General features: G+C 38.8%; 1 protein-coding gene across 1 annotated transcript in view; it reads left to right on the top strand.

The window, feature by feature from the left end:
* The window catches only part of CFTR (CF transmembrane conductance regulator), a 94,145-nt gene that overhangs the window by 18,430 nt on the left and 59,678 nt on the right, over positions 1 to 16,037 (top strand). Inside the window, exons 4-10 of the mRNA XM_054188120.1 lie at positions 3,484 to 3,699; positions 4,621 to 4,710; positions 6,757 to 6,920; positions 7,394 to 7,519; positions 11,236 to 11,482; positions 13,783 to 13,875; positions 14,405 to 14,587. Coding sequence (XP_054044095.1) covers positions 3,484 to 3,699; positions 4,621 to 4,710; positions 6,757 to 6,920; positions 7,394 to 7,519; positions 11,236 to 11,482; positions 13,783 to 13,875; positions 14,405 to 14,587 — 1,119 coding nt within the window. The remainder of the gene's footprint in view (positions 1 to 3,483; positions 3,700 to 4,620; positions 4,711 to 6,756; positions 6,921 to 7,393; positions 7,520 to 11,235; positions 11,483 to 13,782; positions 13,876 to 14,404; positions 14,588 to 16,037) is intronic.

Below are 16,037 nucleotides of genomic sequence, written 5' to 3' on the forward strand. Positions count from 1 at the left end.
TTCCATTTCTTTAAGAAATCACAGACGTGAATTCCGCACATAGGAAACAAAACCTGCACCTTTCACAATGAACGTGGAAACATTAAATCTTAGTTTAAATTCTTAATTCTGTTATCATTAGTCTTCATTTTATTGAAAGCTGTAAGAGGAAAAACTCACTGTTAAAGCCACCAGTGTTCTTTTCAGGCTCTGCTCACGGAAATTAACGGGAGCTTTGCCATTACTTCGAATGGGGACAGGATGTTGTGCCGTATTGGCATAGGTGCAACCAAGTTGTGTGTTCTTTTGAACTTCACTTTCCTTTCGGCTCTTCTCTTGCCTAATCCCTGAGCCGTTTTCACGACACCTTTCTTGGAGTGTGGTTTAAACTCTGCTGACATCCCTGCTGTTTGTGCAGTTGTCTTGCAACTGGCATCACAGCTTTGCTCTCATTAGGTCTAGTAGTTTTTCTGTCTCTCCCTTTCCCCTCATGCGCCGTAGGTAATGATGTTATTGCAGGGTGGACACTTGTGCTCTGGCCCCCTAGAGTACTACGACTCTCCCTCATAAATAGTGTTTGCTAGGCACGTTGAGATACTGCACTTAATGTATCTGCTCCCCTGCTGCTCGAAACAGCTTCCACGCTTCACCTCATCAGCAGATGTGTCTTGCAATTTAAAGAAACGGTGGTACGGCAGTGAAACAAAAATCTTGTACCGGTTGCACAGTACCGGCTAACAAATTGAGTATTTTGCTGTGAGGATCAGTTTGATTCTACTTACATTTTTCTCTTATATTCATCTCCATGAAATGTATACTTCCACTCAGGCACAGCAGCTTCTAACATTAACATAGAAATGGTTTTAGTATCATATCCCAAAGGACCCTAATGAGGATTTCCTGAAGTTCTCGCATATAGGTCACGGGTGTGAGTGAGGCGGCAGGGAGGGATGTGAAAGTCCCGAAGCACTTCTTGGGCGTATGCCAAAACAGAGATGTGCATTATTGTCTTCAAATGCAGAGTGATTGAGCATATGGGGGATACACGTAATGTAAAAGTTCTCATTGTGTAAGAATAGCCATACCAGGTCAGATTAGCACAGTATCCTGTGTCATACTCTGATTTCTCTTCAGATCTTTGCTCTTTTAATTACGATTTCTGAGAGGGGGATGTTTCTGAGTTTCTCAATGACCTATGATGAATGCAGAGGGAAGAGCAAGGACAGGAGAAGGGAAAATACAGCTCGTGAAAACTGGTTTTTCTGTTAGGTGCACAAATCCCATTTCTTTTTTTAGGCAGGTCATTCTAATCAGTTTATTTAACCATATTTATATAAGTGGGTAGTTTCGAGGTTACAAGAGGGAAAATGAAAAACAGGTAGTTCTGCTTTCATTTGTATGTTAACTAGATAATAATATCTCTGATAAGTAAGCTGATAAATCTCCACTGTAAACCAGTGGATTTTTACGCCCCATGAGATAGCAAATGATTTGGCTTATTGCCAGCCATTATTCTACCCTTAGTCTGTAAATCATCTTTTTTTTTTCAGTGAGCTAGGCATGTGTGCAATACCTTTATAGTCACAACAAACACAGCAGCAGAGTGTGGCATTTTCATTGCAATAGGAGTAAAAAAAAAAATCTTGCTATTTTAAGCCTATATATAAAAGCTTATCTTGGAATCTCAGAGAGTATGAAAGCACTCGTCCTTGAGAGGTGACTGTTTTGTATTTTGTGAGTTTTGGGGAGTTTTGGTTTGCCGCTTCGGGATGCATATGTCTAAGCACAGCTGCCTTGTGTCATGTGTGTTTTAATAAACACTCCCCCCGTTGCCTACTAATAACACTGAAGTCTTTGTCAAAGCCGGCTCTAGGTTTACAACATTTGTGTTGGGGCAGAGTGGTGTTTAATTTGGGAAATGTAGTGTATAGCACAGGTATGCTATTTAAGATATAAAATGTCATCTCTTCTGTGGAAAAAATGAATGATGAATATCCACTCCACCAATAGTGACATTCAAAAGGAACTGTAGAATTGCTTGGGATTGCTCTTGTATAAGAGACCGAAAGGAACCCAAAGGAGAAAGAAAAAAGTCAAAGGGGATTTTCCCAATCTATTTATCCCTGTAAAACATTAATTACAGCTGAACTTCACTAGTTTGCTTCTCTCTGAGTCTCTGTATGGTGGTCTGTGTGGTTTTCAGCTGGAAGGCAGTACCAATAACTTTTTGCCAGAATTTAACATATCTGTACAAAAAAGAATTCAATAGTTTCTTGCTAAATTTGAAGTTATCAGATGCTTTCTGCTGAGATACAACAGAAAGAAGGATAAGGAGACACGCATGAAAGTTCTTACCACTAAGTATTTTTACACTGACTATAACAATGAAGCAAAGGAGCACATACGTGTTTCACACCCTTCAGAAGCTCATGCAGAAGATGAAGCAAATTGTTAGACCGCAGCACACCAATGTTTTTTGCAGGTTTTGGGGAAGGAGCGGGGAAGGAAAGAGGGGGCAAGAGGCAGAGGTGAAAAAGGTTGAGATTATAGGAGTGAAAGTATGAGAAAGATGTGAGTGTGAAGGGAAATCATAGAATCATGGAATGGTTTGGGTTGGAAGGGACCTTAAAGATCATGGCAGGTAAAGGTGAGATAACGCTTCTGGGCTTTAATTACAACAGAAAAGGAGGTTGAGGGCAAATGTAATAGTAGGCTAAGGTAAAGTCAGGGCCATAGCAGATCATTTGGATGCCTTGCAGTTTAGCAGTTTGACACTGCCTCTTTTTCCTCTCCTACTCTGGTTCTCTACCATGTTGCTCATCCTGGGATGGGAAGTGCAGTTGCTGCCAGCGCAGGAGGGACCGGTTTCTGTCTGGAAATTTTATTAAACTTGCCTCCCCTACCATTTATGCCCTCTCATCCTGCTTTTGTTACAACCGTGGATACAATGTCTAGAACTGTTAAGTAGGATGATCCAAATTGTTTATACTTTCATTCTCTTGCTATTTCCATTTATTTTATGTTTTAGCTATATCCTCACTGTATTGTGCTGGTGGTGTTCATTTCAGGAGCTCTGAGTCTTCCTGTGTCTTGTAAATCCAGTAAAGTGCAGTGAGAACTGTTCCCTAGGGGCTAAAACAGAGATCCAGCCTGCTAAACTGGCTTCACTCACATGATGTGGCTAATCTGCTACAACTCTGAAAAGTAAATGTGGAAGTTAATCTCAATTGTCAATTTTGTAGAAAATGATCAAACAAAATTTACAAACTAGATTTGCTTTGGTGGAATTGCAGGAGCATCACAGATTAAGACAGCAGTGAGTTGTCAGTTCTCCTGAGCAATTACTGCAGCTTTCTGTGGTTTGCACGGCAAACAGACCTCGCTTCCTCATTTAAGAAATAAAGTTGTAAATCTCAGTTAGTAAGGCTTGAAATTAAAATGTTAACCATTTTGAAAAAATGAACAAACTACTGACCAAAATTATTTTTCTCTTTCCATCTGCAGGAAGTCACCAAATCTGTGCAGCCCCTTCTGCTGGGAAGAATAATAGCTTCCTATGATCCGGACAACTCTGATGAAAGATCCATAGCGTACTACCTGGGCATTGGCTTGTGCCTTCTCTTCCTTGTGAGAACACTACTCATACAGCCTGCTATATTTGGTCTTCAGCATATAGGAATGCAAATGAGGATAGCTATGTTTAGCTTGATTTATAAGAAGGTAATAGTTTAATTTACACTCAAAGCCAAACCTCTGTCTGTAGCCTACGTAATCTTTAGGCCAGTTTGTTGAAAGATTGATAGTTCTGTACACAAAGTACACAAAAGAATAATGTGGCTAACATGAGTTTCTGACAGCTCTCAGTTTCCTAAGTCCAAAGAATTAAACCCTTTAAACCCTCATCTGTAGTTGGTTTGACTGAAGTCAGCCTCTGTATGAGTTCAGACTTGCTGGTTATGTGGTGAGATGCCTTAATTGTTCTACCACTGTGCTCCTGTTACACACGTGTATTGCAAAGGAAGAATAACATATGCTGGTGGCCAAGGAATATTTTAAAAAAAGGATTAGAGGTGAAGATTTAAACAATAAATATAACATAGAAGGGATTGAGTTTGAATGGTACTGTGTGAGATCTCTATAGCACGAAGAATCAACAGATACTGATGCGTCGCATGTTCACAAATCCAAAGATTTAAAAAGGTGTTTGGTCTTACCAATTAAAAAAGCAGCTAATTTAAACAAACATGTTAGTTACTCTAGTATAAAGCTCACTGTGAAAACATCTTTCAAAAATATTTGTCAAGATAAGCACAGTAGGAGATTTTTGAGGATGCACAGCAGCACACAGCGTGCATGCTTAATTAAAACTTGCATTTGCATATATGTCTATATACATAAAATATGCAACAGAAAACAAGGACTAAGTCAATAAATCAATATTTGTAAAGCAATTTAATGGTTATATTAAATTCAAGTGACATAAATAACAAGTTTAATTGAGAGTTTCTTTAGAGCATAAGCAGATAAGTGAATTGTTATTTATAGTACTGTACCATTGTCCATTATTTTTATCTGTGTTTATTCTGTTTTATAGGGATGAGTTACATGGCCATTTTTCTATGGTTTTGTTTTCTTTTGCAGATCTTAAAACTGTCAAGCAGAGTTCTTGATAAAATAAGTACTGGACAACTGGTCAGTCTTCTTTCCAACAATCTGAACAAATTTGATGAGGTACGTCATAGGTTGTTTAATCCATTTGGTGATCCATCAGATACAAATGCAATACTTCAAGCTGTTCATGACAAATATTAAGGAAGGAAGGAGCATAAATGACGGACTGCACTGAGTGCTCACTGTAGACATAAAATGAATCATTGCCTTAAGAAAATGTGTTGCCACGTGGTCATGGGAATCCTTGTTCTGATACTTGTGACATCCTTTATCTCTGTTATGGTTTGAGGAACCCACAACAATTTATTGTCGTTTAGACAATTATTCTATCACCTGATAACCCCTCCCCACCGGGAAGGGGAATCGGGAAAAAACAAGGAAACCCGAGGGTTGAAATATAAACAGATTTAATAGAATAAGACTAAATAATTAACATTAATAATACTAAAGAACCAATATTGATCCTGATACCAGTATAAAATATATGAGGATTATACTCAGCCAATTATATCAGTAGGAAGCTGTGCACTCCCAGCGGTGGACAGCAAATGTTGGACACTGCGAGCGCTCAGGCTTTGGGAGGAAGGGAAGGGCTCAGGGGTCCGGCGCCAGGGCAAGAAGTTCTCTGACTATCACCATCAAGGAAGTGAGAAACTACGCAGCAAACTTTCTAATCTATATTGAAAATTATGTTCACGGTGTGAAATAATCCTGTTGGCCAGATAGGGTCAAATGCCCGGGTCTCTCTCCTCCTCGTCCCTGCACCTGGCAAGCTCGAAAACACTGAGACCTTGACATAGATGGCTATAAAGTAAATATTTTCACAAATTCAGACACTGAAGTCTTCTAAAAAAGCAGTTTTCCCTAGCACTAGAAGAGACCTTACTGAAAAAGAAATTAATCCTGTGTTGCTCAAACCAGGACATTCTCCTATGCTGATAAGTAGAAGAAACCTAAAAACTAGGTATACCCTAAAACCAGGCTTGTTCTAGAGTCCAGTGAGAACCTGCTGGGAAACCTCTGGGTTATGCATTTGGTTTCAGAGAGGTCAGAACTTGCTGGTTCAATCCTTCCATCCTCTTTTCCTGACCAACATACCTTTTTAGTAAGATGATCCAGTCCATTCCTGCCGTTGAACAAGCGATGATGTTCAGTGTCCTGTTGCTACTATTACCCGCTTTCCTAAAAATAAGTGTCAATGTAAGACCTTATTAGGAATCATTCCAAACACTTCCATCTTAGACAGTAATTCCAGAGTCTCCTGTAAAACTTCTCTTTCATTAAAGACACAGAGGTAAATCCCTGCTAATGGCTTTGGGGACTGGAAAGTCTATGAACTTCTGTTCAGCATGTATGTTTATTTGGCCCATTGGTAGTATGAGGTTTGCTTCCTATGAAAGAAGCAATATCAGGGAGACTGTAGACACATGGCTGAACCTGTGGAGTGTATTTACTTTAAGCACTATATTACTATATAGAGCAATGTCAGCTAGCACTGAACAAGCTAGGACAAGGGCCCTGTCGTTGCAGCAGTGTAGCTGCAGTAACACAGACCCCTGGGCAGCCTGATCACAGGATTCCGTCCAAAATCTCCCCAGTGTGAACAAACATGACTGAAGTAAATAGCAATCTGTTTTGAATTAGTTGTGTTCACACAACTGTCATCTCTTCACCAAAGTAATATTCACCTCCTATATCAGATTAAATCGCTCTCAGAAGATTCTTCTGTGTATTTTTCACATCTTGCAGTGGTTAAAAGCCAGCATCGATGGCAAATTCTGTTTACTTTTACAAAGCTAGAATTTTTCCTCGTGCATATACACAGTGAAGAGGCAATTGCAAACTGAACTTTGCCTTACAAAAATCAAAGTTTAGCTGTGGAATGTGTACGTATTGCTGTGCTGTCATCATAATTAACACCCAGAATGCTATGTGTTCAGGATCACAAATCCTCCTTTATAAACTTGTTTTACTACTGGAAATATTTGTACCATCCTTCATTACGTTTTTCAAAGTGTCACTTTAAAGACTTCTTCCTCTTCATGTAGTTTTCAGAGCACATCTGTAACTTTTATTATTATTATTTTCTGCTGTGGGCTTCCACAGGGTCTTGCTCTGGCTCATTTTGTATGGATTGCACCTTTACAAGTGGCGCTGCTGATGGGTCTGCTCTGGGATATGTTAGAAGCTTCTGCATTTGCTGGACTTACTCTTCTAATAGTCATGGCCTTTTTCCAAGCCTGGCTGGGACAAATGATGATGAAATACAGGTGATGAGACTGTTTTAATATATTTCAGTATATTTTCCTGATACTCTTTGGTTTAAGAAGTTTATACCATTTGATTAAGGGTCTCCAGTTATGACATTGTTAGAAAAGAGGGGTCCAAAGAGTGTTGTCTGTGTTGGGAAAGTCATAGACAAGCCTTTACTAATTTAGCAGCAGCTGTCTAAACTTAACAAAACCAAAGATCTAATGTGCAGTAAATAATGATAATGATTTGTAGAATTAAAAGTCCTTGTTCGTGACTTGATTTATTCTTTTTAGAGCTTGTATTTTCTCCTTAATAGAACAATCATAGATTTTGAATAATTCCTTTCATATTCTTCATAATAATTCTGTTAAAATAAACATTTTAAGTGTAGGCATATAGGGAAAGTGTTTCCATAAGATATAATCAGATACAAACTAACTATACAGGATGAAAAAGATGAAGATTGACCTACTGCCTTTTTACTTTGTAGGAATAAGAGGGCAGGAAAGATCAATGAGAGACTTGTCATCACCTCAGAAATAATTGAAAATATACAGTCAGTTAAAGCCTATTGTTGGGAAGATGCAATGGAAAAAATGATTGAAAGCATCCGTGAGTAAGTGTTCTCATTTGTTACTCAAATTTTCTATGTGCTCAGAAAAAAAATTTAGGTGGCTATGAACACCATCTGTGGTCTTGTTAGTTAAGAAGTAAAGCACACAAATATTAATCCTCCATAAACTAACCGTGCATTCCCACACTGTAGCTTGTGTGTTTTTTCCAATTTGTCAAGCTGACTATGGAAGTGAGATTTTTTTATTTTTTTTATTTGCTTCCTCATTTGTTATAATGATATTTCAGTTGTTAGCTTGTGCAGGTAAAACAATTGTGGCATCTGTGTTTGTTTCTGGCCAACCCTACCCTCATCTTACAATAAAAAGCCCTTTTGTGATGGTGGTTACTTAAGGCTTTAAAGACTTTCCTATTCCGTGGTGGAGGAAACAGTATGAGTCCTCTGCAGCCATTTTCTGAGAAATGCAATAAAGCTGGTTTTAAGTGTTACATGCAATCTGTGAAAGGATTAAAGTAGCACGGCTTCATGTATTCATCCTGCACAATTCCATTAACGTTTATTGTCTGTAGATAGCCTTATATAGTGCTTATCTCTTCCATTAATACCAAGATTGAACTGGAACTACCAGACCTGAAGCAGAAAGGAGGTAAAAGAGCAGACCTAGTTAGCTGAGAGCTATGAGAAGGAGGTCTTCGTTAACAACAGGGAATCCTGGGGGAAGGGAGGAGAAGTGACATATTGATTGATGGGTGACGCTGCACTAAAGCGGTCCCCTGTGTTTGTTTAGTTCTTTACAGAGAATTAAAATTCTGTGCCAGGTGTGTGATTGGGAAAATAAAAGGAAATAAAAGAAATATAAGTGTCATATTATCTTGTAAATAAAAGAGATGAAGCAATATTATTACACAAACACCTTCTTGTTCAGCTGCTTTCTGAAAGACAATCCAGGGAAAGTGAAGTGTTCTTTACCTGTAGAATAAGGAAGATCTTAAAATTTGTAATGATTTACTGTAAACAATCAGATATAACTCAGTCTGAATCCAGGCCGGGAGTTCCAGCTTGAGGATGGAACCAGGTTAGGATTCCCCTGGTGTCACTTATCACATGCACTGCTTTTAAGAAATTTGAGACCACGTCTTGTGAGCAAATCCTGTATAAATGAATTAAATAAATTTTAGTCCACAAAATGGTCACAGAAACCTGGAAAAAGGACTGTCATTTTATGATCTCTATTTTTGACAATAATTTATAGTGAATTTTGTAATGCTGGACTTCAATTGTTATTATATTATACATGGATTTTTAAAATACAAGAATGCTAGCAATATTGCAAGATCAAAATCTCCCTCTTTTACTTCTCTGAACCAAAATACCATATTTTTTTGAGTGATCCAATAGGTCACTTGGTGAAGACGTCACCAGAGCAGGTCAACCTAGGAATGTCAGAGTTTCAATTGAATTTTGCTTGCTGAGCCAGCTCTGCAGGGCCTCCCAATCAGTTGGCTTGCTAAGTTGGTAGGAAGCAAGACCTTGTATGTGAAGCCATGCCTGTATTATAACCCAGTTGTTACCAAACTGCTTCCACATGCTGACCTTTTCTGATGCAGCAGAGTTTAATCAACTCTAATGAACTAGATAGACCCGTGCCCTTACTCTGGTAAACTTGAGCTGCCAGGGCTGACCGTCCTGCAGGTGTGACACTGCCACAGGCAAACTCCCTCAGGGAACTGTGACACTTCAGAGGGACCAATGTGAGCTGTCTCCTGTGTGCCCTCTGAAGTCTGTACTGATAATAACTGTTCATAACAGGTGCCTAAACAAACATACCTGCACTCCTATGGGCTATGCAATGTATGCAGAGAAGTAAAAAACCGCAATGCCAAACTGTTTCCCTGAACTATAGCATAGCACTGGAGAAGGTGAAGTCCAAGGTTGGAAGTATCTATACTTTGTCAGCAGAAGATACATCTTTATGTAAAGAATCTCTAGCTCATGTATTTGTACTGATTCCTGCAGCATCACTTCAAAACCAGACATACACTGCTCTGCGCTCTGTACATGCACAAGGCTCACAGTGTCGCTTACATCTCCCTCCAAGTACTCATATTGTGTCAGCAAGACCTGTCCCAAAGGAGTGCTTAATTTGCAGAGATCTTAAGCCCGTATCACAGACAGACACACCTCTGGAAAACTTTTCCTTGTGATTGGGTCAGCTTGTGGCTGGTACTTGAGAGCCTACTGAAAAGGGTTAGTGGGTTAGTGCTTTGATTCTCCATCTTTGGAGTAGTGTCTGTATGCTTCAGCACTGATTTTTGGTAGCTTTTACCGGGGCGTTTGTGTAGGACTGGATGAGCACTAACCCCAAAAATCTTTGCTATCTCTATTCAGTGCTGCCACCCACAGCCTCATACAAGCTCTGGAGGGACTTCAAGGCCCTTTCTCCAGGGCAGTGGCTACTACCATGGTGGTGACCTCCATGCCTAGCCACTTTTTCAGGCCTCTCTTGTGAAATACAGACTTAACAAGAAGTGATAGGCACCCTCCTCCAAAACTGGCTGAGCTCAGATTTTCTGTCAGGGATTTTTAAGACCACTTTGGCTGACAAAAGTTTTTCAGATGCTGGATGCATGTGGAAGTCTCATGCATGCGTGGAGCGGAGCTCAAACGGAGTTCCACAGAGCTCCAAAATCCTGGATGGACTTTGCATGCAGACACTGGCTCACTACTAGAAGACACATAAAGATTATGGAGCTCAGATTTGCAGCCCCAGGTATTACCATCACCAATGTGACCAAACTTCTGCACAGTATCCCAGTGGTTAGAACACTCTAGTGAGCATCTTGTGGTCTAGCTCCATCTCTAGCCCCAGTTAATTGCTCTTGCAGCAGAGCAATTGTTCTTTCACTGCAGCAGAGGTATCCCTGTTCAGGCAAAGCTGAGCTGCAAGGCACCTGGGGAATGTGAAGTGAACGGGGTCAAAATGAAAGGAGTCAACAGAAAGCTTCATCACTGTGAGTTAGGGCTGTCAACTCAGAAAATGAATTATGCTCCCTGAATTATTTCTCTTTTTATTTAATAGCTTGCTGTAAGATGCATAGACATTGTGGAAGCAGCTAAGAGTTATCACCAGTTGCATTCCTGACTGCACAGCAGTCAGTAAGCAACTCTGCAGACTCACCTTCTATGGAGAAAGGAAGGGGGAGAGCAGACTCCCTGCCTTCCACCTCTTCAAGTTGCAGTTATCAGATACCTTCCTTCATGGGTGAAGCTGTTAGTAGGGTGCCCTGCAAAAGGAGAAGATGTTATCATCGGGTTGTGGATTGTTAGGTTTTTTTATGGTCATGTATAGCAAATCTGGCGTTTCAAAGTACCTTCCTTCTAGGGGAGTTTCGTGTCTACATGACCAGATGAGTGTGGGTTGACGCTTCTGGGAGCGTATCATATACCACAGCATTAGATGCTTAAGGATGGTTGCGTCAGAAATTCTAGAGGGTTGTGGTTTATGAAGTATCTGAATCATGACATAGATCATTGTTATTTTGTCTGACATCTCTGAACATTGGTGCCAAACTTTGGCTCCAATTATTTTTTAGGTCCAAAAATTGTTTTGAATCTTGCTTTTTGCCTGCAATTCTAGAAAACAATAAGGATGAATGAGTGTCTGAGTTAATTGTTTTACCAACAATTCCATCCGAAGTATTTTTGAGATGTAAACTGTGGAAACCTATACTAATTATTTGTATTTGTTTTTTTAACAGAACTGAGCTGAAGCTAACCCGAAAAGCTGCTTATGTGAGATATTTCAACAGCTCAGCCTTCTTCTTTTCAGGCTTTTTTGTGGTGTTTTTAGCTGTGCTTCCATATGCTGTGACTAAAGGAATTATTCTCCGAAAAATATTTACCACCATTTCCTTCTGCATTGTTCTTCGAATGACAGTGACCAGGCAGTTTCCCGGGTCTGTACAGACCTGGTATGACTCTATTGGAGCAATAACCAAAATACAGGTAGGGCACATACAGTAAAATCTTCCCAAGTACGTAAGCTCATTCTTTATACCATGTTATCTTGTCAGTTGATCAACAAAAGCGCACAGCATTTATGCAGACTTTCCGAATATACTGTATGTTGCTTTGACTACACACCATGAAATGTCATTATAAATCTTGATATTGTTATATGGTTCCCCAGGCAGCATAACCGCAGGAGTCTTATGCTACCTGCACACTGCTTTTTTTGAAACAGTGGCATTTAGTTATTTCTTTTCATTGCAGAATAAGGAACTAAATACAAATATATCATTAATTGTGGTGCTTAAGAGATGTTTTTCCTTCAGAAAAGGAAGTGCAAAATTAGTACATGTTTTATATAGCATGACTTCCAGTAGTTGCAGCCACAGATCTTCTGTTTTCCTAGCTATTAGTGGCAAGAGCAGCAGGAGATTGTGCATCTTATGCAAATGTACATCCCATTCATTATAAGTAGTAAACATAATTAAGGTACTGGTCAAATAATTATTACCTACCTTACCTACTGAGATCAATTGCTCATATATCAGCATGAGAGACTTATCTGCAGAGTCAAATCAGGGTGAATTCTCATTAACTCTGTCTGTTTTACCTCCTGTTTTGAAATCGCTCCTCAGGAAAAGAATTCTTATTCTATTTCAGGGTGAAATTTTAGGCTTTTTTAAAACGTATTTATAGATTTCTTTTGTAAAAAAATGATTTTATTATTTTTAGTGTGATAAAAATACCTAATATGGAACTTAAAGATCTTAATCAGAAATCTGAATCTTAGTACAGAACAAGAAGCAGGTATTGGATTTTTATGATTTTTTAACTGGGCAGAAAATGCAAAAAATCTAACCATAAACCTTTCTGTTCTGTTCTGTTCTGTCCTGTTGGGTGGCAATTTAGGCAGTCCTTGTGCTGTCAGATTCCCTAGGTGCTAGTAGAGGTACCCTGTCTCTCCTGTTTTCTGGAAGAGCATATCCAATGCCCTGTCGCAGAACTGGCAAGTCCAGTTGTCCTACCATTGCCTTCAGTTTGCCAAATGCTTGTCTTTGGGGATATTAGCTCTGGAATCCATAAATAATCATCTCTTTGTGGCAGGTTCAGTATAGACCCTATAGACAGAGTGCATGGAATCCCAGAACACTGATGCCCTTTACTTGTCGCAAGAAACATAAACAAAAATAATAAACCACTCATACGTTTCTCTGATATATTTTTCTCATCAGTTTAGAGTGTTCGCTGGGCCAGATGTGTCCCCTGGGTTATTCTATCTTACCTGTAGCTAGACCCATGTTTTCTAGACCATGAAGCGTTTCAGGATCAGTGTGCTTCTTCTGGCTATCACTGTTCCAGCAACTCCACTGGATGACCCCCTGCCTTTGTTACAAAAGCCTAGCTATCATTTCCTTTTTTTTGCATAAATTGTGTGTGTTTTGCTTTCCAGTTTTTCAGTTCCTGCCCTTTCAATTGTCTGCTTTTTCCCTCCTGCTTGTTCTACTTGGGAAACTTGCAAGTTTACTATAGAGAACTGATTTCCCTCTGTATCTGCTTAGTTTGTCCACTCTGTTGCCCACATAGACCTACTTGGTTCCACATAATTTAAAAAGACAATTTAGAGGAGATGGTACCTGCAGACTACATAACCTTAACAAAATAATGGAACAGAGAAGTTATCTTTCCTATGTTAGCATAAGCTTTCTCTTTTTTCCTAATATTATCCCAGAAGGTAACACAAGTGTTGGGTTGCTGACTTGTTTCATTTGAAATTACACTACTTCAGTGCTGCACTGGCCGGGATCATTGTCTGCCTTCTTTTTTGTTGATAGAGACATCATTCTAACTCTTTTAAATTCTTGCAGTTTTGGAATAGGGAGATGGCAGCATGTAGCTGCTTTGTTTCACTGTTTACCGGAGTACAACCTTCCCACATCCTACTCTAAAACCAAAGTTTTATTTGCAAAGGATTAAGGTCGGGAGGGGTGATGCTGCCTGATACAAGTCCTGAAAGCAAAGGAAATGCCCAGTTTTGATATTCTTTCTAAACCAGAACCAAATACATTTATGGTTATGTTTTCACTAGCAATGAAAGAATCAGCAGTTTCAAAAACATTGCCTCTGTATCCAAAAGACGTTATATAAACTAAATTTATGCGTCTCTCTAAGACACTACAATACGTTAGCACCATCAGAAATATTAGCGAGTGCGCAGTGTTGGCAAGTACGTACTGCTTTGTGTGATATGGCTGTTGTCCCTTACTTTTTCCTCTCATCTGCTTTCATGGTGTTTCTAGGATTTCTTGCTGAAAAAAGAATATAAAGCCCTGGAGTATAATCTAACAACCACTGGGGTTGAGCTGGACAAAGCAACAGCTTTTTGGGATGAGGTTAGTACTTTTACTCCAACTTAATTAAAACAGACTGTGTCATTTTTTACTGATATTTGCCTTGGTGTTCTCTAACAAGAGCAGCCTACACTCCTTCATTTTAACTGGCTTCAGCTATCAGCAGGCAAGGAATATACGGCAAGTAATTAATGCATGATATCAAATTATCCACAGTTGAAAAACTTTGGAAGAGACCTTTCAGTAAGTGTTAAGACCTGTAATAAGTAGTTATTTCTCATTTAGGCCAGCCTGAAAACAGTATAAGGCTGTGGCATGTATAAACATTGCAAAGCAGGTCTATAATAGTCAATATTAACTTGTGTGCACAAATTTAGAAGCAAGTCCAATACATATATTAAAAATATATATGTATTTAAGAATATAATAAATATGTTATCAATAGGAAAAGTAACATCAGAAAAGTAAGTTCATATGTTTTCATAGGTCCATAGTATGATATACATGTCTGCATATGCATGTTTTATTTATTTTTTATTTACATACAAATACACATCTATGTATCTTTCAGGGAATTGGAGAGCTGTTTGTAAAAGCAAACCAGGAAAACAACAACAGCAAAGCTCCTAGCACTGACAACAATCTCTTCTTCAGTAATTTTCCCCTTCATGCCTCTCCTGTTCTTCAGGATATAAATTTCAAGATTGAGAAGGGACAGTTATTAGCTGTTTCTGGATCTACTGGAGCAGGCAAGGTATTTCTATTTCTGTTGTTTCAGGAGTAATTTTAAGGAGTAATATTGTGTTGTTATCTGTATTGTTAATGTATTCTTGCTATCCTGTGCTCACTGTAAAAATGATAGCTGCAGGAAAAAGTCTGAATAAACTGTAAGTGTCAATAAAATGGCCAATAGTTATTTGAAGTTTTACTCTGTGGACAACATGAGAAAGGGTTTGCTAGATATTTTTTTGTACATACAAGGGTACAGGCTTTATAAGGAAATAGTAATTTAAATGACAAAACTATTTTTCCATAGCAAGTGAAAGGAGATTTGCAACAATAATGCAGACTGAAACCTAAAGTTAAAGCTGATGGTGAGAATCTCGCTGCCTTTAAAACAATAAACTGGAGAACATAGCATAGATATCCAGACGTCTCAATGTGCTAGAAAGCAGGCTTTTTTTTCCTCACCCCCCTGCCTTGCTAACATTTTAAGGAAAAAATTGAACACAAGATGATCAGTAACCTGACAAGCCTGACACAGATTAGCCGGGTAACTAAGATGCGTGCCCTGAACATTTGGTATACCTGATCACTTGTGCTGTCGTTCCTACAGTGCCTCACTCGGACAGGCTGCCCGAGTCCCATGTGAAAGCTTGAGGAGGTGCTGCTGAAACTGGTGGTTTTCTGAGAAAAGTTGTGGTTTAGAGTAATCATCATTTTAGAATCCCAAAATATTATTGATACATTTAGTTTGCAGATAACATATCTGATTGACCTCAGTAATATAAAATGAGTTGAACTGTGATACTCTTAGTCACTTTGAACAGCGAGTAATTAGATGAATCTTTTGTCTTCGCTGGGTTTTCTGAGGAGATGTGAAAGTCAAAACAAACATTCATTATGTGTTTGGCAACTTTTCTTTTCCTGTTAAAAACGTTATTGGTGGACATATTCTGATTTTTTTTTACTTGCACAGGGTAAAATTTTTGGTCTGTTGGAGTCAGTGTCAAAGGAATCATCAATTTCAATATAAGCAAGGCTTCTATATTATTTTTCAGTAATGATATCGATAGGAAAGAGCAAGGTAGTCAGGACATGAGGTTGTTCTCAAGTTGATATGTTGAGGTGCATTTTACTGTGATATTTCTGAGTTAACAGAATAGTTTTCCTCTGTTGCTGATAATCTCAGATGGCTATTGCTAAAGCTGATACTTGTAATACAAAAATGTCAACCAGAAAGTGCTGAAGGACGTATGTGTATCTCATTTGTTCAGCTACTTAGGAAATTGAGGAAAATTCAGATTACACTGAGCAGTTTATGTGAGTATATACATACAACAAATCTGCACTTTTCAAGGCAATAAAGATAAAAGGCCTATAATAATATATGAAAGATTTACAAATAATAAGGTTTACACCCTCCCGCTCCAAAAAAAAGATAATTTCTCCTTCCCTTACGCTCTTAATTTAAGATTTCCTTC

Source organism: Rissa tridactyla, chromosome 1 (genome assembly GCF_028500815.1).
Source record: "Rissa tridactyla isolate bRisTri1 chromosome 1, bRisTri1.patW.cur.20221130, whole genome shotgun sequence".
Lineage (NCBI taxonomy): Eukaryota > Metazoa > Chordata > Aves > Charadriiformes > Laridae > Rissa > Rissa tridactyla.